Below are 23081 nucleotides of genomic sequence, written 5' to 3' on the forward strand. Positions count from 1 at the left end.
GGTGCTTTGTAGCAGCTAAACCACAACTGCAATAATTGGACAATTATTTGGGCACAGGGACAAGAAGGGGGGGGAAAATCTGCTCCCAACTGTCCCCAGGAACGCAAACGCTCCAGCTGGAAGAAGCTTTGCATTTGGAACAAGCCTCCAGCAGCACCTTCGGGGCACGAACAGCGCGTTCATTAACACCGGCTCCCACGGAGGAAGGCAAAGCAAGGCCAGGCTTGGGAAGCTTTGAGCTGGGAGGGCGAGCAGCGGCAGGCCCAGCTCTGCAAAAGCAGCTCTGTGTGTCCCAGAGCGGGAGCAGAGCAGCTGCACCCCCGAATCCCATCGGAGGGAGGGAGGTGCCCACCCCAGGCTGGTGCTGACTTGCTCAAGGTCACGCCAAGCCAAGAACACAGTCCAGGATTCCCAACCTTCAACTGCTTGGATCATGCTTCCCCCGAGGAACATCAGGGATTTAATATTCTCTCCACTGCTCGGCACAGAAAGAACAGAGCACTTGGCTTTCAGCAGAGCCGCTCTGGCTGTGGCAGCAGCTGCCGTTTCCTCCCGCCCCCCAAAGCAGCCACCACGTCTCTTTCCAATATTTTAATGAGTCGCTACATCTTACACTCATAATTATAAAAGAATAAGAATCCATAAAAATATTTTCTTTTCATAATACGCACTTAAAATACTCCAGGGCAAGTCAACGTGGTTCATTTGGGTGGGTTTTGTTTGTGTTTTCGTTTTGCCCCTGGCAGAACCCTTGGCTTGAGGGGGGCATGTGCTCCCCTGAGGTGTGATTGCTCAATCCCCCCTCCCCAGAACTGCAGTTCCTGTTGCCCAGGTAAATAAAAACCAGGAGAGACGGGCAAGGGGACCAGTCACTGACCCGCAGAGAACTGAAGCACAGCCAATTTCAGTGCACATCGGAAAGCTCGGGGAAGGAGAGGGGGGTTGGGAGGCGGCACAGAGAACGGAGGGAGGGAGGATTTGCATAAATATCATCCATCTTGTGTTGCAAAAACCCAAATGCTGCTGTGTGCGCTGGAGAGAGGCTCTGGCTGTAGCCAGTTGCCAGTGCTACCTGTTGGCACAACTCTGTGTGAGAGCGGCCACGAGAGGAAGGATCAGAGGACGCCGTTACTGGCCCCGGCCACTTCCTCCATCTGCTCTGCAAATTTAAACTGGAAAATATATATATAAAAAAAAAAGACTAGTGTTGCATGCTTCTGTAGAGCTCTCTTCCCTTCCCAGGGCTCCAGTGTGGCAGCAGGGCCAGGACACAGACCAGCTCCCCAGGTGAGCAGTAGGTAGTTGTCTCTTCCCTCCCACTCCTGGCTTAAGGCAGCTTCTGATTCGGCTCTTCCGTTTCCAACACAGGCACTGAGTTCTTGCAGGTAAGAGTTTGGGAACTGCACAGGTGCAGTGGAAGGGGAAAAGGATTGGGGAGAGAGAGAGATGGACACAAACCTCAGCCTCGGGACACAGACCACTGTCCATTGATTCCCAGGAGAGAGGGAGTAGCAGCAAAAAAAGCATTGAACAGCCAGGCTGGAGGAGAGGAGGAGGATGAGCAGCCGAGCAGGGGCAGACCTCCAGCTTGGAAAGTGAGAGAAGGTGGCACTGTCCAAAGGAAAGGTGCCCTCCAGCTTTTCCCCCTGGCCTGGGGGGATCCCCAGCCCGACGTGGGCACTCAGCCCCTTGTGCTCTGGGTTGGACGCTGCTGGGGAACGGGAGGGCACGGGGCAGGTGAGCTGTCAGTGTCCAGTTTGCAGAGGCTCGTGCTCTCAGAGGTATTCTTGTAGAAAGTGCAGCAGCGTGATTTCGTAGTGCTCTCCTGACTCAGGGCACCGAATACTGTGTCTCTCGTTGGGGTAGATCTGTGCCGGGGCAGACACGGGGCATCGGTCACTCAGCAGGGACAGACCTCCCTCCCCTCAGCCCTGTTCCCTCCATCCAGTCTCCATGTGGACAAAGAGGGTGCCAGGGAAGGTCTGGAGCACAACCCCTCCCTCACTGCAGCCACCTCTGCCAAGTGGGACAGAACAGCTCATGGAGAAGGAAAGTTCCAGGCCCCAGGGCAGCAGCCCTGCCTGCACATGCCACATCTGCCAGCCATGGAACAGCCACAGTGCCACCTCCCGGCCTCCTGTCCGAGTCCAGCGAGGTGTTCACTGTCACCAGCATCGACAGGATGTGGGATATCTGCCTCCATCTCCTCCCGTCCCCAGAACACACAGCAGGGAGCTTTCTCCAGATTTATGGGACCTTCCCACCCCACTCCCATCCCTCCTACCTGCAGCTGGTAAGGTTTTCCAGCTCGGATTAGCTGCGACACCAGGAAGTTGGTGTGAAAAAAGTGCACATTTTCATCCAAAAAGCCATGGAGGATCAGCAAACGATTTGGCCTGGACATGGGGTGGAGATAAGGAGAGAAACAGGGTGAGAAACCAGATGGAAAACACGACGAGATACCAGATAAAAGCTCTGCAGAGGGTCTGAGCAAAGAGCTGGACAAGCCAAACCCAAGCAAGAGCAGTGCCAGGCCATGGCCGTGGGCCTCGAGCCCTCCCTGGCAGAGGGGCTGGGGGTGCCATGGCCCAGCTGCTGCCGAGTCAAAGTGGACCAGAACCCCTGAATTCCTTTGGGATTGAGCAGAGGTGGCACCGAGCAGGCGCAGGAGCAGCTCTGGGGCAGGTACTCACTCGTTGGGAAGCTTTTCCACGTGCAGTGCCACCGAGCCAGCCTCGTAGCCCTGCTGGTTGTTCTCGGGGACGTCCATGTAGCGCTCGGTGTAGCCGGTGTCGTAGGCCATCCACACGGTGACAGGGGCACCTGCTATAGCGATCTGTCAAACAGAGGGGTGCCACCACACAGCCTCCATTATCGCCTGCTCAACAGCACAAGTGTTCCCCATTTCCCAGGAGAGGCAGGAAGAAGCAGGCTCTGGGCTGTTCTGTCACTCAGATCAGGATTCCCCCTCAGCAATCCCACACACAACCCAGATTCCTCCTCCTGCTGTTCCTCTTTTGGTCACAATGGGGCAAATCCCTGCACATCAGCACTAAAGGCCTCCCCTTTGCAAGGAGGACTTGTGAACGATCCAGAAACTCTGCTGGGACTTGGGCTGGGAATAGCACATCAACATCTCCCTGCATGGCAGACCCAGCCCTCCACTGGGAAGCAGCCTGTCCCAGAGCCATCCTCCTCCAGCCCCAGCCAGGGATGAGCTGCAGCAGGACACAGGACTGGAGCCAGGAGCTCCAGGCAGGCAGGACAGGGGGACATTTCCACCTGTCCACCACAAACAAGGCAAAACGCCAACTCCAGCTGCCAAGAGGGACAGAAGCTGCGAGAGCCAAGTGTCCTAAAGGTGCCAGTCCCACGTGCAGGCTCACCTTGAAGACGTTGGGTTTACAGATGAGCCCCATGAGGGACAGAAAGCCCCCGTAGGACCAGCCGTGGATGGCGACCCGGCTCAAGTCGATGAACCCGTATTTTTCTGCTACATAATGTAAACCTTCCACCTGGTCCTCTATCTCCACCTGACCCTAAAAGGCAACAGGGAGGCTCATGTTAGTGGACTTGATAAATTTAGAAACTTGAGGCAGGAATGGGCAATGGTGACACAGGAAACGAGCAGCCACCACCCTTAGGAAGGACAAATGACCAGAGATTCTCCAGCACAAGGAGGATGTTACCATTTGGTTTTTCAGGGCCCCTTCAAATTTGAGGCCTCGCTGGCATGATCCCCTTCCATCAATCACCACCACAGCGTAGCCCAGGGATGCCAACGTGTTCAGCCGCAGGTACTTGATACCTTTGAAGGAGTTGTTCACCAGCTGCACCTGCACAAGGAAGGAGGAAGAGTTTCAGAGCTGGGCAGCTGCCTTCCAGTGCCTTCCTGTGCCAGTGGAGGATCATGAGCTGGACAGCAGCCACTCATCGAGCTACCAGAGCCATGGAAATCAAACCACATGCTGGAAAAGTCATCTGAGGTTTGAAGCAGAGGTCAAACAGAGGGACAAACTAAAAGAGTAGGTTTAGATTAGATTATTAGGAGGAAGTTTTTTGCTGTAATGGTGGCGAGGCCGTGGCACAGTTGCCCAGAGAAGCTGTGGCTGCTTCAAGGTATTCAAGGCCAGGCTGGATCTCTGAGTAACCTGGGACAGTGGAAGGTGTCCCTGCCCACGGAAGGGGTGGAACTGGATGGGCTTTAAGGTCACTCCAACCCAAACCATTCCATGATTCCACGACAGTGTTCACTGCTACCCAAAGTGCAAGTCCTGATGCATGACTGACAGAGCTGTGCCCTGGGCAGCAGCCCCAGCCCTGACCCCAGCAGTTCACCTGGGTTATTACCTGAGGGCCTCCATACACAAAGAGCACCGTGGGATGCTTCTTGCCAGGCTGGACATCGTGAGGTTTGTAGACCATTCCGTAGAGCTCCACGTCCGACTGGGTGTGGAAATGGAAGATCTCCGGGGGGACGTAGTCTGGGGGACAGCCTGCAGCAGGAGGGTCACACACAGCACTGAGGGACTGAGCAGGCTCTGCCTCCCACCCCCTGAACCAGCTCCTCTGTCCAAACCTGACCCTGGTCAGGGCTCCTTCAACATCAAACCACACCAAGGCTTAGCAAAGCCTCTCCCTGGGAAACACAGCCTCCACCTGTCTGCACAGGGAAGGGATTCCACAGGAAAACCTCACCAGCTGGGAGTTCTCCAACAAGGCACACGTGCCACAACAGCAGCGTGGGAGAGAGTAAGAAGAGGGATGGCAGAAAGTGTTTGCAGTAGGGATTCAGCTGCTGTGAGCTGTACCTAAACCTTTAAAACCTGCAGTGCAGAACGGAGCAGCCACTGCATTCCAGGGACTCATTCCTTCCTTCTTCAGACAAACCATGAATAAAAAACCCCCTGGAAGTGTTCAAGGCCAGGTTGGACAGGGCTTGGTGCAACCTGCCCCAGGAAGATGTCCCTGCCCATGGCAGGGCACGGAAACAAGACGAACTTCAACGTCCCTTCTCACCCAAACTGTGTGGTGACTCCGCGCTAAAACCACATCCTTGTCCATGTGTAAACTCTGTACATCCCTGAGCACAATTTTTGCTCAAGGTGTGAAACACCTCAAAAGCCCACAGAGCATTTCCTGGGCAAGCTGACCATGACAAGTATCTCCCCCACAAGATAACATCATTCATCTTCCCTCAGAGCAAAGGTACTCAGACCACTTCCTCCCCATCACTCTTGGCTATTGCTGGGAGTGTTACCACTGAAAGGCCCCACTGGCACATTCCCCAGGACTTACTGGCTGCCTCCATCATGCTGGCCCAAAACTTGGGCTGCTTGTGGAGTGGGTCATCATCGGGGCCGCTGAGCTTGTAGATGTGCACACAGGGAGGAGTGCTCACACTGCTGTAGTGGCTGATGAACATGTCAAAGTTCTGGCAGGGGAGACAGGAGAGTTAGGGAACGAGATCCTGCATTTCCCACAGAAAAGCTCCCACACCTCAAGCAGCACTCAGGACTCGTTACTGGCCACGAGTCATTGCCACTCCCAGTTAGGATCCCTGTCAGTCAGGAGATGGGAATCCAAGAAACAACAAACCTGGCTCATGGAGCAGCTGTGGGAGAAGCCTGGAGTGGTGAGTCGCATGATCTCCCCTGGAGCCTCGTAGCTGACCACGTAGAGGTGGTGCTCCAGCGGGGTGTCCTTTGTGCCTTGGAAATACACCAGCTTGGTGGCCTCATTGACCCAGATCTGTGCCGGGAGAGAGGGCTCAGGGACAGACAGGGACAAGCTCTGCCCCTCTGTCAGCCCAATGTGTCTGTCCCTGGGCAGAGCCAGCTCAGAACACATGCAGACCATGATGGGGTGCTCAGGGCAGGGGGTTGAGGGGCCAGAGAACACACACAGCACTTGGAGAACTGCAGACAACACAATGCAGTTATGAAGAACAGTCAAAGAACAGACAAAGAACAGTCCCTCAGCCTTTTTGTTAAAGACTCAAAGCATTTGCTTATTAATGGGCATAAAAAGTTGGGCTTTGCTCCCTGCAGGTTAAGAGGAAGCCATCCTCTTAGCAAGGAAGATTCTGTGCTTATATGGCATCTTACAGAACCATGGAATCATTGGAAAAATCTCTCCAAAATCAACCATTAACCCAGCAGCACTGTGCTCACCACTAACCCATGTCCCCATGTGCCACATCCACACCTTTCTGAACATTTCCAGGGGTGGTGACTCCTCCCCACTGCCCTGGCCAGCCTGTCCCAGTGCCTGACCACCCTTCCAGTGAAGCCATTTCCCCCATCTCCAACCTAAACCCCGCCCTGGTGCAATGTGGGGCTGTTTCCTCTGCTCCTTGTTTCTGACCCTCACCTGGCCACAGCCAAAGCATGGCTGGGTTAGAGGGTACAGGTACCTTTTTTCCAGCCACCATGGTAATGAATTCCCATTTGTGGGAGGACAGGTCTAACACTCTCAGCACCAAACTTTAAGACACATTAAAATAGGTTTTTTACTGTCCAGATAAAGCTGTTTCTAAAAACCACACAGTCAGGCAGGAACAGAGGCGACAGCTTTTAAATCCTGCATTGATCCAGCGACAGTAACTGAACTGTTTTCCCACCTTACGGTTTCCAAATGCTATTTCTGGCTAACCCACAGTTTGAAGACCCCTGTGAACAGCAAAGGGAAAAACATATCTAACCCAATTGGCCAGGAAAACCAGGCAGAGCCCTGTGGAGCAACAAATGCATCAAAATAATTGCTGCTAACACAATTTTAGCCATAACACATGCAGGGAAGAGCTGTGGCCAAAATCAACAGCATGTACAGTGAGAATCCACATGGGGAGGGACAGCAGGTTAATTGCAGATTGAGGAAGAGCAGCAGAAACCAAAAGCTTGGAGCTGTTGTTCTTTTAAAAAGCGAGAAGTGAAAATCCAGATTAATTGGAAATGAACAGACAAGGTCTTTATTTTGACAGAAATCACCTGGGAGTGTTAAAGATCAGACTCAGAGTTAATTCCTGAAGCAAAAATGAAACTAGGTTTCTACAAGATTAATAAAAATTCATTTCTGGCTGTTCTGCAAGCGACAACAGATACAGCTTTTCCATATTCTAAATTGCTTTATATTCCCCAGCTGCCTTCTTCCTAAAGGCTCTGCTGAGGGATCAGCTGGAGACCAAGAGTTCACTCCGAGTGCCAGGACACATTTCCACATTGCAAGAACTCACTGGAGTTAAAATGCCTCAGCAAAGGCAGCAGTCCCCAGCTTCTCCACAAAATGGTTCTTTGTTGCTCTTAAACCTCAGACTTGTCCTTTTTTATAGCCTGACCCACTCCTGGGATTTACCTAAGGAGCAATCCGAAGTCTGATTAAGAAGGCAATCAGATCCATGTGCACTGGCCTACAGCACTTCTGGGGAAAGCACAGGCAGCAATAAAAACAGCAACAAAATGAAACTTAAGCAGTTCTAGCAGGTCCCAGGCGTAAGGGAGGACTCAGGCCAGGACTGGGGGCAGACAATGCAGAGCTGAGACACTGCAGGAGAATAAAAATAACCCCTACCTTGGATCCGTGCCTCGCCAGTACCTCCCATTCCCCACCAGTCAGGGCAATCTCCTCCTTGATGGGACATTTGAAATCATCTGCAAGAAAAGCCATGAGAATAAATGACTGCCCTCCAAAAAGGACAACACAGGCCAACGAGAGGGGGAGCTCCCAGGGCTGCAGCCCTTACCCTCACTGTGGACACAGGGCTGCACCCAGTCGTGGCTGCCTGGCTTCAGGATTGCTGTCACCCTGTACAGGTGACAGAACCCCGTTTTGCACTCGTTGGCTCGGATAAAGCAGAGCTCTTCCTCCTCCCCCTCCGGCTGGATGAAAGGATAGAAGATGTCATGAACCTGTCACACAAGATGAGAAACCTGTGAGTGATTTGTTTTATCAAACCCCTGATTTAACACCAAATTTGGGGCTACTGAGTAGCAAAGCTGCTGGAGCAAGGACTAAACTGGACACCCATCAACATGAGAATGGTTAACTGAGGGGAGGAAGGGGCAGCCTGTGTTCTCCCAGCCCTGAGCCTCTTACATTTATCCACACATCAGTGGTTTCTTCATAGATCACAAATGGCTGGACATTTTCTGGCACAGTTTTGGCAAATTCAGCACGCTGCTCCTCATTTTCTGGGACTGGAATAAAGAGTGCTGGAGGCAAAAGGACTAGCTGGAGCCGCTGCTGAGGTCTGTCTAGGAACATAGCCCAGGCACTGGGGAAAGAAGTCGGAGGTGAATGTCAGTACCACAGAATAGAGGTTCCTTTCCAACACCCAGAACATGCATCCCTTTCTTCCCCCCGCTGGCAGAAAGGATTTGGGCATCTGAATGCAAAGCTTTTCTCATCACTGCTGCTTTCTAATCCCCTGGAAGCTGTGCCAACACACACGTACTGCCAGACAGCTCTGGTATTTCACAGGGGTATCGCTCAGACGAGATGTCTGACAGATTTGCCAGCGCCTGTTCCAAGGGAGCACTGCTAACAGAGCCCTGTCTCCAGAATGGAACTCCTCCTTGGACATCCCTCCATCAGGAAGCACAACTGTTTGTGCTCCAGCTCTCCTCCAGCTCAAGTGATCACCCTCCAAGAGCTCCGTCTGCAGCCTCCTCCTCGCGCTCTGACAGAGAGGCACAGACCCAACACGAGTGCCAGGGGAAGGAGTCGCTTCAGCCCCAGCCCTGCTTCTCTCCAAGGAGAGTCCCTGGAAGTGGTGCTGCACTGCAGGCTCTCAGCATGACAGATGGCAAAGCACGGCCACCCCAAGGCCTGCGAGTGCATCCAGGGAAGCTTCGTCATCCAAGACAGGTTTGAAAAGAGCCAGCTCTCCCCCAGCACCGCAGGATTGCAGGAACTGAGATATTCAGCACATTTAGATAAGCTCTGGTGCAGAACATCACAATCACCTCCAGGATTACCTGCTGGAAAGCTCTCTAAATTTCCCTTCCAGAGCAGAAAATTAATGACGAGTTACAGAATGCCACCTTCAAAGACAGCCAAGTCACCCTAACTTGATCTGCACACACACCAGTTAAGCCAAGCAAGCTTGGGAGGGGGAAAAATTAAGAACTTTAAAATTTCAGTCAGATTGGGGTGAATTCTGTAACTCTTCAGGCAAGACTGGGTATCCCATTTGGAGCCATGGCCAGCCCCAGAGCAATCCTTCCCCTTGGACACGCGGCAGGGAGGATGTGGCAGCACAGATCCTGCCCCTGTCCTGGGATTCAGGCTTTGATCACTAACTGTGGCAATGAACAAAGACAAAACTGCCTACAGAACACCCCCATTTTCAGCAGGAAGCACACTGCACCTGTGTTAAACACCTTCAGCTCCAAAGAATTCCCCAGGACTGCCCACTTAATGTATCAATGTCATTTAACTCTGTGGTTGGGACAAACCCCACAGCCTGTCACTCTGCTCTGCTTCATTCCTACTTTTAGGATGCTACAGCATTGAGGAAGCCAAATATTCATGTGCCAGTTTTGGCACTCAGGGCTTTAAAACAGGTCATGAACACAACACAAGCATGTGGAGGGTCTGCAGCCAGAGGAGCCCTTGGGAAATTTATTTTGGGAGGAAAATGGACTCACTATTTGCCATCCCGGGTCCATCCAGCACGGGCAATGTACTCCACAGTGGGAAACAAGGCAGCAAAGGGTTGCACCAGCTCTTTGTCTTGAGCACACACAATCTGCAGCAAAACCAAGGTCTGACATCAAATCAGAGCACCAGAGCTCCTCACCTCCTCCCAGGGAAGCTCAGGGAGATGGGACAACAAGGAAGTTTAGCTACTGGCATCAGTAAGGGTCAGGCCAGGAGAAGCAAGCCTTGCTACAAAGAGCAGGAAGAGAAGGGAAAAACAGGCTTCAAAGCAAAATGGTTTTGGCATTCAGCCACGGGAAAGGACACAGGCAGGGACTGAAGCCCCAGATTAGACCTGGCTCCAGCCCTCCTGTCTCTGCCATGGTGTACCAGGCTAACCCCACTGCCCCCTTCCCTCCACATTCCCAGCTGAATCTCCACCGGAATGATTCTTTTCAGCATTTTCAAGTCTTTCTGTTTCTTGGATAAACACATTAGAGAACCAGGTATTACAAGAGAACAAAAAAACCCAGACTAACACCATTTAGGATTTCTCTGTGACCTTGTTTTAATTCTCGGGAGCTTCAAAAACCCTCCTGTGCAATGTCCCCTTCTGAGTTATCACTTACCTTACCCTTGCTGTCTGTTTTAAATTCTGCCAGTTTTAATGTAATCTTGGGGTTTTTGCTGCCTGCAGAGAAGAATTGAAAAAACACCAAGACAATCAAGTTGAACATTCTGTGGTTACACAAAATACAGCTTCTAAAGGAGAACTGCCCCTGGTCCTACTGAAATGGCTCTGTGTGAATTTAAAAATATCAAATATGTATGTAAGCAAACACCAGAGTCATTCTGGGAATGGGAACAGTTTGCTTTGCCTTCCCTAGTTGGCTGTGCATGTTCCCAGGGGGAGAGGCAAGATGGGATTCAGAATGTATTCCACAATATACCACCGGATATATTCCACTTCCTCAGCAATCCTTTCATTTAGGGCTGGGATTTAAAGTTCAGCCTTTCTTGCAGCACATTTTGGGATCGGAGAGTCAATTAGGTCTCAACATTTACAACCAGTTTCTACATCCTAGTAAGTGCCCAGATTAGTGATGCAAAGTTCATAGCCTCAGTTCCACTGCTGATTCCAGCTGGAGTCCAGAGCTGCCTCAGCAGCCCCACATGTTTCACTCACCTGTCCTGGGGTACCGATAGGAATCTGTTTTTCTCTCCTCTAAGGCAGGTGAAGGAACATGAATTATCTCCACCTCTGACTCATCCACTTCCTCATACAAGATCCGCAGTGTTTTCAAATCCTCTGAACCTGGGACAGAGAGCAGGAATGTTTGCAACAACATTTCCTGCTGTTCCTGGACTGCCTGGAGCACCGGTGCAGAGGGAACACCTGTACAGCCCCAGCTCCTAGTGACCACCTGCAAACACTCCACAGTTATAATCCCCTCAGTGCTTTGTTCTTTCAGGTGATCTCCCCAGAAACAACCCAAACCCAGGCCAAAGGAAAATCATGCTCAGAGTGTCATTCCTAGCAGGAAGGCAGCAGTCACAGCGCCAGGATTTGATGAGCAGAACAGTGACTGACCTTCTGTGGAAGCTGTGGGACACCACCAATAGCCCGTGAACCGATCAAACTCCTCCTGAATGACAAAAGTGGCTACACCAGCAGACTTGGGGTCATCCAGAACATTGGATAAGCCTGGAGAGGAACAAAGATGAGACAGCATTTGCATTTTGCATTTCCATCTCCTTGGAAAATGCTGACCCAAAAGACAAATGCACTTGTAAGAAATAAGCCAGGAGTGTGGGTGTTGCAGGCCAGATTCCTCAGCAGGAATTCCCTTCTGGAGCTGGAAGAAGCCCCGCTACCTTTATGGCAGTACGTCATCCGCCTCTCCTCGCCCGTCTCGATGTTTGCCACCCACAGGTCGTTGTTGTTAATGAAGGAGAAGAAGGCTGGGTCAGCAGGGCAGATTTTGGGATCCATCCGTGGCCCCGTGCACTGAGTCTTGATCTCCAGAGGCTTCATTGGAGACACCTACGGCAAGAGACACACACGGAGCTGGGTGCCACATCAGCTCCCAGCTCTGCAGGGAAAAAGCCTAAATCAGAGATACAGCACAGCCCACGGGATGATGGCAAATGTGGCCCTGACAGGACACAAGAGAAACCACCATAACCAAACAGATGAAGATGTGGAAGATGTGGACCTGCTAGAGCAGGTTCAGAGGAGCCACGGAGATGCTCTAAGGGCTGGAGCCTCTCTGCTCTGCAGTCAGGCTGGGAGAGCTGGGGGTGTTCACCAGAGAAGAGAAGGATCTGAGGAGACCTTAGAGCCCCTCCCAGGGCCTAAAAGGGCTCCAGGAGAACCTCCTGTGACGGTGGGGAGGTGACTTGGTGTGAGCACAGGGTGCTCAGAGAAGGTGTGGCTGCCCCATCCCTGGAAGTGTCCAAGGCCAGGTTGGACGGGGCTTGGAGCAACCTGGGACAGTGGGAGGTGTCCCTGCCCATGGCAGGGGTGGCACTGGGATGGGCTTTAAGGTCCCTTCCAACTCCATCCAGCCTGGGATTCCATGTGCAGCCATCTCCACTCCAAACCATCAAGGCCCTTTGAGGTGATATCCACCAAGTCCCGCCAGACTCACCATGAAGCCATTCTTGCCCCCATCTCGACAATGGAAGAGGCTGTTGCTGGCCTGGAAGAGGAACAGGCCGCTCTCACTGTGGAAATCATAAGATGTTATCCCAAAGACACCCAGTCTCTTGCGCTCCCTCAAGAGCTCCTCCTCTCTGGAATACATCCCATGGTGAGGGGTTGCCTAGAATTGAAGGAAAGGAATATCTGAAAGGATCTGCAAGGAGAGGAATGGTCACAGGAGTGCTCTGAGCCTGTCACAACACCCCAGCTCAAACAGGCAGCACTGTCAGGGTCCCCAGTTCCTGTACTCCAGGCTACAGCTGTGGGGTCCAGGAGGCCTAAACCCACCACACCCCCCCAAACTTCCCTCTGCAGGAGGGCTGAGCTGTGAATCTCTCAGTTCTGCAGCTGGCACTTTAGCATGAACTGAGAACAGCTGCACTTGCTCTGCTTATGCAGATAGATGTAACCAATTAACTTAATGACGTTATCTGCAGCCTTCACAAACAGTTTCCATGTCAGACACTGCAAACAAAAGTTCTTCCGGGATCTTGAATTACCCTGGAGAGAACTCGCAGCCCAAATGGGGTCAAGACAGAAATTCTGTTCCACCAGGAACTTTTTAAGTAGGGGAGAAAAGACCAACACCCTCCAATGCTGTCAGTGGCAAAGGACATGAAGGTACTGAAACCAGGGAGGGGAAAATTCCCTCCTGTTCTGGTTTACTCACAACAGTGTAAGGCAGAAGCAGCAATTTAAACTCAACTTTCCCAACTTTTTAAAAGCAGGAAAGATGACAGACACCACACAGGTGTCCCCACCACAGCAGCCCCACAGCATCACCCAGTTTCCCCAAGCACTGGCAACCCAGGCTCTTCCCACTCTGACTCACCTGAAAGTGATCCAGCATCTGTTTCCAGGACAAGAGCAGCAAGGCCTCCTTCCGTACCTTTTTGGGAATCTCTGAGTAAAGAAGGGAATTCTCTCTGCTACCGTATGGCATTCCTATTAGGAGGACAAAAGCATCACCCTACTTAAGATGGGTTAGCCAGGAGGCCCACGAGCAAATTCAAACAGGAGTCTGGAAACAGAGGGGCTGGGGCTGCCCAGAGGCCTTTATCCACATTCCTTCCCAAGCAGCTCCCAGATCAATCCCAGAATAACATCTAAAGCACTTAGATACTCATTTGTTTGGAATTTTTCCTAAGCAAGATTTGACACTAACTCACCTCTCCAGAACGTATCAGGTCCAACTTTCCCCTCTGTGCCTGTCCTCCGTGCCCCAGATCCACTCTAAAAGCACCACTCCCTGAATGGGTGACTCAACATTACTCTCCACATTTCTCATCCAGAAATTTGCTACAGGGACCTCATTCAGGCCAAGGCAGCAGCTTGCAAGGGGGGAAGGAAAAGCTTGGAAGCTCCAGAGAGCCCATTCAAATGTGAAACAGTATCCTACAGTCAAAAGACCTTGTCATTTTACATAAGCCTTTGACTGTGGTTATCAAATAAGCTCCTGGCCTTCATCCAACTTCCAAAACAACCATCAAATATCCTGACACGTGATTTTGACAGCTTCCACAAAAACAAAGACCATGAACTTGCCCTCTACTTATGCTATAGAGACTCCCTGGATCAGAAATTCACACAGGGATATGTGCCCTGATACTGCCTACTCTGCACATGTTCTGGGCAGAACAGAGAGATTTCTGAGCTGGCTGACCCAGCAGTACAGTTACTTCAAATTAAAACTGAAATATTAATAAGTGCTCGGTAAGCAGAGTGATATGTGAGGATCTAATCCTCAGAGATACAGGAACACCAAAGTGCTGAGCATGTGGTGTTTAACATAAGCAGCATCTGCTACGATACAACATAAAACTCTGTGGGGATGGCCCAGGAATGATTGAAGATGGCCAAACAGGAAAAACTGCAGAGAGGAACAAATGACTCTGGGCACACATATCTGACACCCAGGCAACTGTGACCTGGACTTCCCTTCCCCTTATGTTAGAACTTTCTCCAGTGACCTCAGGCTGACTAGAATCAATTGGCATTTACAAGGAAAATACTGCCTTCCTCCCCAAAAGACAGTTTGCTTTGCTTCCAAGTGAAGTATTCAACTCTACAGCAAAGTTCATCAGGAGTCTCCATCTACTCCTCAGTTTAATTTAAACACTTAAAAACGTTATTTAGTGCTGGGGCAGTAACAGCAAACTGAGTTAAACACTTGTGAACTTACAGGTTGCCCAGAGAAGATGTGGCTGCCCCATCCCTGGGAGTGTCCATTATTATGGCAAAAAAAATCAGCACTTAAATCAGCATTTACCCTTTATTGGGGACATATGAGAAGAGGTACTCTGGGATTACCTGGCTGATACTGATCTTAACTGAGCTCTAAGCCCTGTACAATTCCTTAAGGAAGGAAACACTGAAAAGGCACTTGTGTATCGTATCCTCAGTTCCTGGTTCTGGCTCCTGGAACAGTCACACCCTGGCAGAACACCAACCACCCAGTAGCTGGTTTGGTTGCCATTTCATACAACAGAACATTAAAAAAATTTAAAATTAGCCACTTAGTTCTTTAATCATCTAGATCAAAAACCAGTATCAAAGTGAACTGGAAATACATTCAAGCTTTAAATCAACCCTCACTGCTCAGACTTGACAAGAAAAATATGCCAGCTCTGGATACTGCCCTTCAGAGCAGCACTTGTGTCCCAAGAATTTATGAGAACTACACAAATCAAGTCACTGGCACACAGGAGCTGCTTAATGACAAAACAAATCAGTCCCTCAAATCCAGCATCCTACAGTGACCTACACTCAAAACCTGGAAAAAGAAGGAAGAACAGCAAGGTCACTTCAGGGCAGCAGTCACTGCACAGAGTTGCACATCAGGCAATTTTTACTGGCCCAGTAACGATCAGCTCATGCCCCAAAGCACAACAAACTCTTTATAGTCTATAAAGCTTCCCATGTTACCAGCCACAAAATTATCCAGTTACTAAAATCCAACAACTCTGTCACTAATTACATTGTGGCTCCAACTGTAACAAGGGACCTCTACAACACGGAATTCTGCTTTCAGTCCCACTGAAGGAGAGGGATATTTCCATGCAAATGCCAGGAACAGCTCATTCCCACCTCAATTTTCGTCCCTGCTCTTGAAAGCAATCCTACCTTCACGACACTTAATAAAGCAGGAGACACCACCATCCTGCCATTAATATGTTGCAACATATAATTAGACATTACTCACAGCAAATTTCTTGGAAAGTCAGTCTGGTTACTGAAGCAAGTAAATCCCATTTCTCCCTAGCTACAGAGGCACAAGACAGTCCTGAGCGTGAGGAACCTCCCTTGAACTTCCCCCATCCCCTGTGTGACAAGGGACACAGAAGTGCTGGGTGGCCAACACCTCCCCTTGCCACAGCGGAAGCCCTGTGTGCGAAGCCTGTCTGGGACTGGCGAGCCCCAGGCTTTGCGGAAGATCCTGCAAGCCTTGAGCCACATTACCCAATCTCCCATCCTGTAAAGGGAGATCCCTCCCACGCCTTCCCTTGCCTGTTGAGTTTGGAAGAGCCCCACGCCCCCCCCAGATGCTGGCACGGAGGCTTACCCAGGTAATAGAGGCGGTGAGAGTGCGGGCTGGACTCCTCTGTTTTCCGGACAAACTGGAAATCATGGGGAGCTTTGTTCACTATCATGCCCGAGTACTTCCTGCTGCTGTGAATAATGTCACGCAGCCCATCCCAAGAATGCTTTTGCACCTGGAATTGGGAAGGCACATCTTCCATCTCAACCACTTCGGAGCTGTCCGAGAGCGTGTCCACTGCAGTCATCCTCGCTTCCCCTTCAGAACTGGGCAAAAAACTGAGGGAGGAGTAGAGGGAGAGAATTAAGCCTTAAAATCAAGCAGGTGCTCCTTGAACTACAGATCCTAGGATTCTCTGCACTCAAGGATTACATTTTAAACATATTGAATCCTGTAAATGAAGATACTGACCTCAGAAAACTCCCTCTCCCAGGACTGGCTCTAGGAATAAGCTGTTAAAGGAAGCACAAGCAGCAGATTCTCGTGCAGACAACAAGCAGCTTGACTCAAAGGAAAACCACTCCAGGAATTTGGATAGATATGTCATCAAAGCTATGACCTATCATAAAGGCACATAAACTCCTGCCCCGTGAGACCACAGAAGAGGAATCCCCTTCCTATCCCAAAGGAAAATCGCTTGGGGAGAGAGGTTCAAACCCAAGCACAGCAACTCACCTGAGGAGATACTGAGGCCAGGAATGAAGTAAGAGAGATGGGAAAACAGGAAGGAAAAGTGCAGCTGCTTAGCTAAGAGAGAGCAGGCAGCAGGACCAGACCCTGGCTGTATCCTGAGAAACGCAGCACACATTCCTCAGAGACTTCCAAGCGAGCAGGTGTGGAAGGAGAGGACAAGAACCGCCTCCGCATTAACACAAATGTTAATTTGACGTGAGGTGGGCCCACAGACTTGCCCAAGGTCAGTGATGTCATCCACTGCAAAGCAGGAATGAGCTGAGGACTAGGGAAACCAGTTTCTGACACCCCACTTGAGAAGCAGGATGTCCCTCCAAGAGGACATTTGAGTGGTTTTGGAGGTACCTGAAAGAATGTTACAGAGAATTTCAGAAGAACTTCAGTTTACTGGACAAAATTAGCTTAGAGAATTTTGCTCCAAGGAGACAGAATCAGCCTTGTACAAGGGCTGAAAATGTAACATCTCCTCAGACTCCTAAGTCCCTAAATTGTACAAAATGTGCCAATAGTAACACAAGAACAAGCTCCCAAAATAACTCTGTAGGTACTCCTGGTGCCTACTGCCCAGCAGTGAATCCACAGCTTGAAAATGGATAAAGAGGAGTATTTTCCAATCAAAGGCAGCCAGGAAGTCCAAGTGAAACCACAAAAGCGAACATGATGGGATGTTCTAAGACTGTGAGTGTGTCTGTGGCCTCTGCCTGTATCCAGGGTCTCCACTGCAGCAGCTAAAACCACAGCTGAAGGCAGAAGTGTTGCCTGTCAGAAACAAGTGACAGGAAGACCATGAAAATCCATAAACTGAGTGCAGTTCTCCCAACCCCATCCCACTGCAGGTCAACTCAGCCAATTAAATACTCTGGCTTTGGCTCACAAAGCCTGGCCCCTCGGGTTACTCTCACCCAGCTGACGAATCCATCTCACCCAGCCAGGCTGGTTCCTCACCAGGGGAAATGTAACCTTTAAAACCAGTCCACAAATGGGATACTGGTACCTGTCCCCAGCTGAACTGGAGTCTGGAGCCCCTTCCAAACTGTACTGCCATGACTTTATGATGTGAACAGCACAGCTCTAAGCTTCGTACTGTTCTCATCCTGGTGATTTGGACTCTAGAATGGAGTGGGAAAGCAGGACAAGCAAAGCAGCCACCACACAAAGTGAGGTGAGAGAGCTGGGAATTGCCACTGGCACAGCTGGAGCCTGGTGGAATCTCACAAAATCACAGAATGGTTTGAACTGGAAATGACCTTAAAAATCATCTAATTCCAAACCCCTGCCATGGGCAGAGATACTTCCCACTAGAAGGGAAAAAAAACCCCTAAAACCTAGGTCCTGGCATGATACAGAGTAAAAAGAAACTCAGATTTCTGCCTCTGTCACTACAGCCACCTCTGGAAAAAGACGCAGCCAGTATTTGGCAACAACACATACGTAAGTAAACAAGTACAAGAAGTAACTTATCTCAGAGTAGATTTTGGGATTACATTACTCAAACGTGAGTTGGATCAAGACACCAGTTATTAACTACCTTAAGACAGGCAGCAATAGCACATCCAAGATTTCCATCTTGCTGGAGAAGCCCTGTCCCTTCTGCCCCACGCTGAGGCAGAGATTGAGATGACTCAGAGCGGTTGCAGGAACACTGCTCTCTCCACTCCCCAGAACATGGAGCTGCCCCTTGGGGCTCTTTTAATGCCATTTGTGCCCTGCCAGGTGAGGTGGAGGAGCTACCAAGCCCTCCTTTGGGGGAAGGTGTTAGTCTGGAGAGGACAATGAGCACAGGTGGGAAATCAGCACCAGGAAAAAACTGTAGAGCTCGAAACTGGAAGTGAGTGAAACAAGTTATTGTCCTGAGTCACTTCCTGACTCACAGATCCTGACACAGAGCTCCCCGGGCAGGACTGTACAGCTGGGATTTCTCAGAACCCTCACTTGCTGCAGAGGTGATTGCTGCTCTGTCCCAGCTCCAGAGGTGATTGCTGCTCTGTCCCACAGCACACAGAGGCCCCAGAGGGACCTGGACGTACCTTCTCCAACTTCCTGCAGTCTCGTTTTCCAGACGAACCCTCTTTATCTTCTGCATTAACTACTCAGAGAGCTGGGCAGGACAGGAAACTGGGGAGGAAGAGGGGAGAAAGGAGATTTCATACAAGTGCTGGATAAAAGCATCTTCCATAGGTCACATCTCCAGCTGAGCGGGGAGGCACAAATAAATCCTTGGGTTTCATTCCTTGGTCCAAATCTGTTCTGTCATCACAGGCTGGATTTGAACAGAGAAATCTGAGAGACTTCTTCACCTGAACAATGAGGCTCACTGAACTCTGGGGTGTGCCTCTATCTTTCCCAGAAAATTCTTCTTAAAATCCGAGAATCTTGAGTACTGAACCTTTCTGTCACCCCCTTCCCAAAATCTTGAAATTCTTGCAAGTATCAGGTACTAAAAACTGACAAAACAGAGGCCTGGTCCATACACTTAGAGGGAAGAGTCAAACAAAGGACGCACCATAAGGAGCCAGCCAGAGGGTAACAGTCCCACCTGGGACATAAAAAACACATTTATCTTCCAAGCCTGACTGCTGCTTCCCTGTGCCTCAGCCCTGCTGCCACGAGGAACCCCGGCTCCCCACACCAGGAGCACAGGAAGGTGCTTCACTGTCATCCTCTCTCCCCAAGTACAAAGGTCTTTAGCTCTGAGTCACAGACACACTCCAGACCCATCACTGCCTTTTATCGAGGCTCCTGCTCTCCCCCAACAGCCATTTCTCCACCAAAACCACACTCAGAGGGGACCGGGAGACAAAGCATCACAAAGAAACTCCTCAGCTGCAGAGGAGAGCAGAGAGAGAGGAAGCAGCAGCAGCCAGTAATTTCAGGGCAGTTTTTGATGCAGGCATGAAGGGCAGCAGGAGCGATGCTCAGGAATGCTGAGTAACCTGGTCTGATCTCCCAGCTGAGCCTGCCTTAAGCAGGGGGTTGGACCAGAGACTTCCCGAGGTCCTGCCAGGCCCGGCTGTTCTGTGATTTTAATGATTCTGAGGAACATCTTAACCCTCATTGCACCCAGCCCAGATCACGCATTTCACAGAGGGAAGGAACAGTAAAATCTTGGACCAGGGAAAAAAAAAAAGAACCTGAGCAAAATAGACAAAAGAGATCAGGAACCAGGGTGAATCATTCGGGAAGAGCCAATGGAACACAGGAACACAGTCACCTACAGGAGCCCTTACAACATGTCCCTGTCGTGGCCGGGAGCTTTAAGATCTCCAAAAATTAAAGCAACTGAGAGGGGGATGAACCTGTGGGGATTTCTCCCGAGAGGGATGAGCTCTGGCAAAGGCTGCCAGCAGCCCGTGTCCCTCTGCAGCTCTTGCCGGGAGCTCTGCCCTTGGTGCAAAGGAAAGGCCGGGATTTGGGACAGCAGGAGAGGGGGAATCCCCGGGGACGGAGCATCCCGTGGCCCCCATCTCCCTGACCGCTGCAGGCAGCTCTTTGCCGTGGAAGAAGAGGAGCGAGCAGCCCCTCACCCGCCTGGGCAGAGCAGCGGCTGCTGGGGGGAGACGGGACCCCCTTCCAAGGGCAGGGGGTGCCCCCCATCGCCCCATCCATGGGCAGCATATGGGGGGAATGAACTGCAAACGACCCCGAGGGCCAGGCCTGGGGGCGAACCCGGGCGAGCAAACGCCCCCCGGGGCGAGGGGAGGCCGCCGCCACCCCTGGGGGAAAAACAGCCCACGGAGGGGGGCAAACACCTCCCCCCGGCCCCTCGGGCACCCCCAGCCCAGGGCAGCGGGGATGCGGCCCACGGAGCGGGCAAACGCTCCCCGCCCGGCCCAGCCGCCCCGCACAGGCGTGGGCCCCACCCAGCCCTACCCGTACCGGGGCGGGACCCCGCTCCCCGCCATCCCCCGCTCCCCTCCTCACTCACCGCGGGGCGCGGCGACCTCCCCGTGCCGGGCGGGGGTGGGGGCGGCTCGCGGGCGGGGGAGGGAGGGGGCGGCGGCGGCTCCGTCAGTGCCGCTCCATGTCCCGGGCGCGGGGCAGCCCCGGAAACGGGGGCGCGGGGGCGGCGGCGGCCACGGCGCGACCTCTCACCCGGCGGCGGAAGTGGCGGGAGCGCGCGCGGCGGGAGCGCGCCCCGGCGGCACGGGAGGAACCACTGCCGCTGCGGCGGGGGGAGATGCCTGCGGGAGTACGGAGCTGTCGCAGAATCACACAGAATAGATTACGTTGGAAAAGACCTCTGAGGTCATCGAGTCCAACCGGTGACCGACAGCCGCCTTGTCATCCAGACCATGGAGCCGAGTCTGTCCTTAAACACCTCCAGGGACAGTGAGTCTGCCGCCTCCCTGGGCAGTCCGTTGCAACGTCTTCATGGAGAGGGGGGACACAGAGAGAATTGAGGCTGATACAGGGTAAAAAAGCACAGAGAGAAGATTCTTCCTCCCCTCGCCCTAGAGATGGGTCCCTAATTAAGCATTTATTGCCGTCGTGGGGCGGCTGTAGAGCCGTTCTCATCTCTCGTTTTACCTTATCCCGTGCTTCGGGAGAATGGTTGGGTCCCGCTGGGTGCTGTTGCTGAGGGAAGCCGGGGAATAGGCTGTCAGCGGGCGTTGGTGGTATAGTGGTTAGCATAGCTGCCTTCCAAGCAGTTGACCCGGGTTCGATTCCCGGCCAACGCAACTTCGTTTTTCCTTTCTCGTATTATTTTTTTCCCCCGTTTCTCACCGATCCGAACCGAGCTGAGATGCACCGGCGCGCGGAGCGCCCCCCCGCCTGCGCTGTGCCCGCTGTGAGCCCCGGCGGGAGCGGACGTTGCTCAGTCATGCGGCGCACGGTGCCGGTTACTTCTCTTCCCAGCGCTCGGTGGAGGCCTCGAGTGGTCAGGAGACGGCAGGGAAATAAATAAATCCGAATTTTAAAAACCCGCCTTAAACACGGCCCTACAAACAAACAAGAAAAACCAAAGCAGCACCGAAATAAAGCGCCGCAGAAAGCCACCACTTAGAACCTAAAAGCAAAAACACGTGTTTCCGCCCGGGATCGAACCGGGGACCTTTCGCGTGTGAGGCGAACGTGATAACCGCTACACTACGGAAACCCGCCGTGGACGCTTTTTCCGTAGGGTGGAGGATGTTCCCACCATGGCGGCTGAGACGACGCCGATCTCCCTCACGGCAACCTCAAAATAAACCTCCCGCAAACCCCGAGAAGCGCCGCGCGGGATCCCCAGTGCTTATCATTAATGACTAATTGGAGTTCCTAGAGCCCCGCTGGTCTCAGGAGGCGGCTGAGGTGCGTGGCCCGGGCAGTGTTTCGGGGATCGCCCAGAGAGGACACAGCCCCACAGGGAGGGCTGAGGGGGCGCAGGGCGCTGCTGAAGAAATGCCTCTTTTCCCTAAGGCAGCTGCCACCAGATGTCGGTAGAATAGTGGCGACAGGGAGTGGAGCTCCCTGGAGAGCCGCCCGGGAGGGACAGGACCCGCCTGGCCCAGGGGACAGGGGCTGGAAGAGGAACGTCCCCCAAGGACAGACCTGTTGACAATCACAGATTCACAGGATGCCAGACTGGTTTGAATTGAAGGACTTTAAATCTCATCTCATTCCACCCCCTGCCATGGGCAGGGACAGCTTCCAAGGCCCCGGGGTACTCCAAGCCCTGTCCAGCCTGGGCTGGGACACTGCCAGGGATGGGGCAGCCACGGCTGCTCTGGGAATTCCATTCCAGGGCCTCAACACCCTCAGTCAAGAGCTGACAATTCCAGATAGTTGTAAGTTTGTTCCTCTTACCCTACTACAGTGTTAATGGCGATCCTTCTCTTTCTGGTGAAACCTCAGCCCTTGGAATCAGGTGGTAACATGAGAATTATTTTTTCCTGTTTTGTTTTCTTTGTTGAAGTGTATTTTATGCTCTGGTGGCTGCAGAAAAAAGCTTAGAAGGGAGAAATGAATCATAAACCCAGATGAAAGCAAAAAGAACCTCACTTTTAATAACACTTGCTCTTAATAAAATCTACTTTTAATTTTACAATTTCGTTTTACAGTTTTGTAGCTGATCTTTTGATTTGGGGCTAAAAGGGATAGAGAAGAGGTTGTCACATGTCCTTTAACTTCAGGGCTTGCCAGTGCTTTATTCTGATCTGATTTATGATAAAGATTATAATGTTACATCCAAGTCCGTGACAAACCTGATGTCTCGGGACTTGTTTGCTTCGTGTTGTTGTTAAACATCCCGGAGTGAAATTCTTTTTGCCTGCAGCTGGCAGAGCTGCACAGAGGACTGGTACCAACCTTTGCACCGAGCATCAGCTGAATGTGCTGGGGCAGAGCTGATCAATAGCTGGGGGCAAGGCCCCCTCCCTCGAGCAGGGCAAGTGGATCTGTGAGTGACCCAAGACCATCCATGAAAAGATTCAAATGCTTTGGGTTTTGTTTTCTTCCGCAGCCCTCTTTCAGCCTGGCGATGGGTGGAGAAAGGAGCTGCAGAGCACACAGCGCCAGGGAGGAAGC

The 23081-nt window shown here is 51.8% G+C and overlaps 1 protein-coding gene and 2 non-coding genes across 5 annotated transcripts; 1 reads left to right on the forward strand and 2 right to left on the reverse strand.

The window, feature by feature from the left end:
• Positions 1-576: 576 nt before the first annotated feature.
• On the reverse strand, positions 577-20569 carry DPP9 (dipeptidyl peptidase 9). Of its 3 annotated transcripts, XM_032092792.1 has the most exons (21): positions 20500-20569; positions 18602-18689; positions 15906-16159; positions 13176-13288; positions 12291-12464; positions 11515-11683; positions 11231-11344; positions 10826-10954; positions 10269-10330; positions 9648-9748; positions 8095-8272; positions 7742-7907; positions 7570-7649; positions 5599-5751; positions 5299-5434; positions 4351-4496; positions 3690-3836; positions 3387-3539; positions 2694-2836; positions 2285-2396; positions 577-1868 (listed from the first exon to the last, which is right to left on the reverse strand). In XM_032092792.1, the coding sequence occupies exons 2-21, from the start codon at positions 18655-18657 to the stop codon at positions 1776-1778; spliced, it is 2679 nt and encodes an 892-aa protein (XP_031948683.1). In that variant the 5' UTR covers positions 18658-18689; positions 20500-20569; the 3' UTR covers positions 577-1775. The 3 variants fall into 3 exon arrangements, with proteins under 3 accessions (XP_031948683.1, XP_031948685.1, XP_031948684.1); XM_032092794.1 differs by lacking the exon at positions 18602-18689 and having other exon boundaries at positions 20500-20526; XM_032092793.1 differs by lacking the exons at positions 18602-18689; positions 20500-20569 and adding an exon at positions 16557-16685.
• A 612-nt stretch (positions 20570-21181) lies between these two features.
• TRNAG-UCC lies at positions 21182-21253 on the forward strand. Its single transcript has one exon. It is a non-coding gene; the product is annotated as a tRNA-Gly (tRNA).
• A 346-nt stretch (positions 21254-21599) lies between these two features.
• Positions 21600-21672, reverse strand: TRNAV-CAC. Its single transcript has one exon. It is a non-coding gene; the product is annotated as a tRNA-Val (tRNA).
• Positions 21673-23081: the final 1409 nt, after the last annotated feature.

This window comes from Corvus moneduloides, chromosome 28 (genome assembly GCF_009650955.1).
Source record: "Corvus moneduloides isolate bCorMon1 chromosome 28, bCorMon1.pri, whole genome shotgun sequence".
Classification (NCBI taxonomy): Eukaryota; Metazoa; Chordata; class Aves; order Passeriformes; family Corvidae; genus Corvus; species Corvus moneduloides.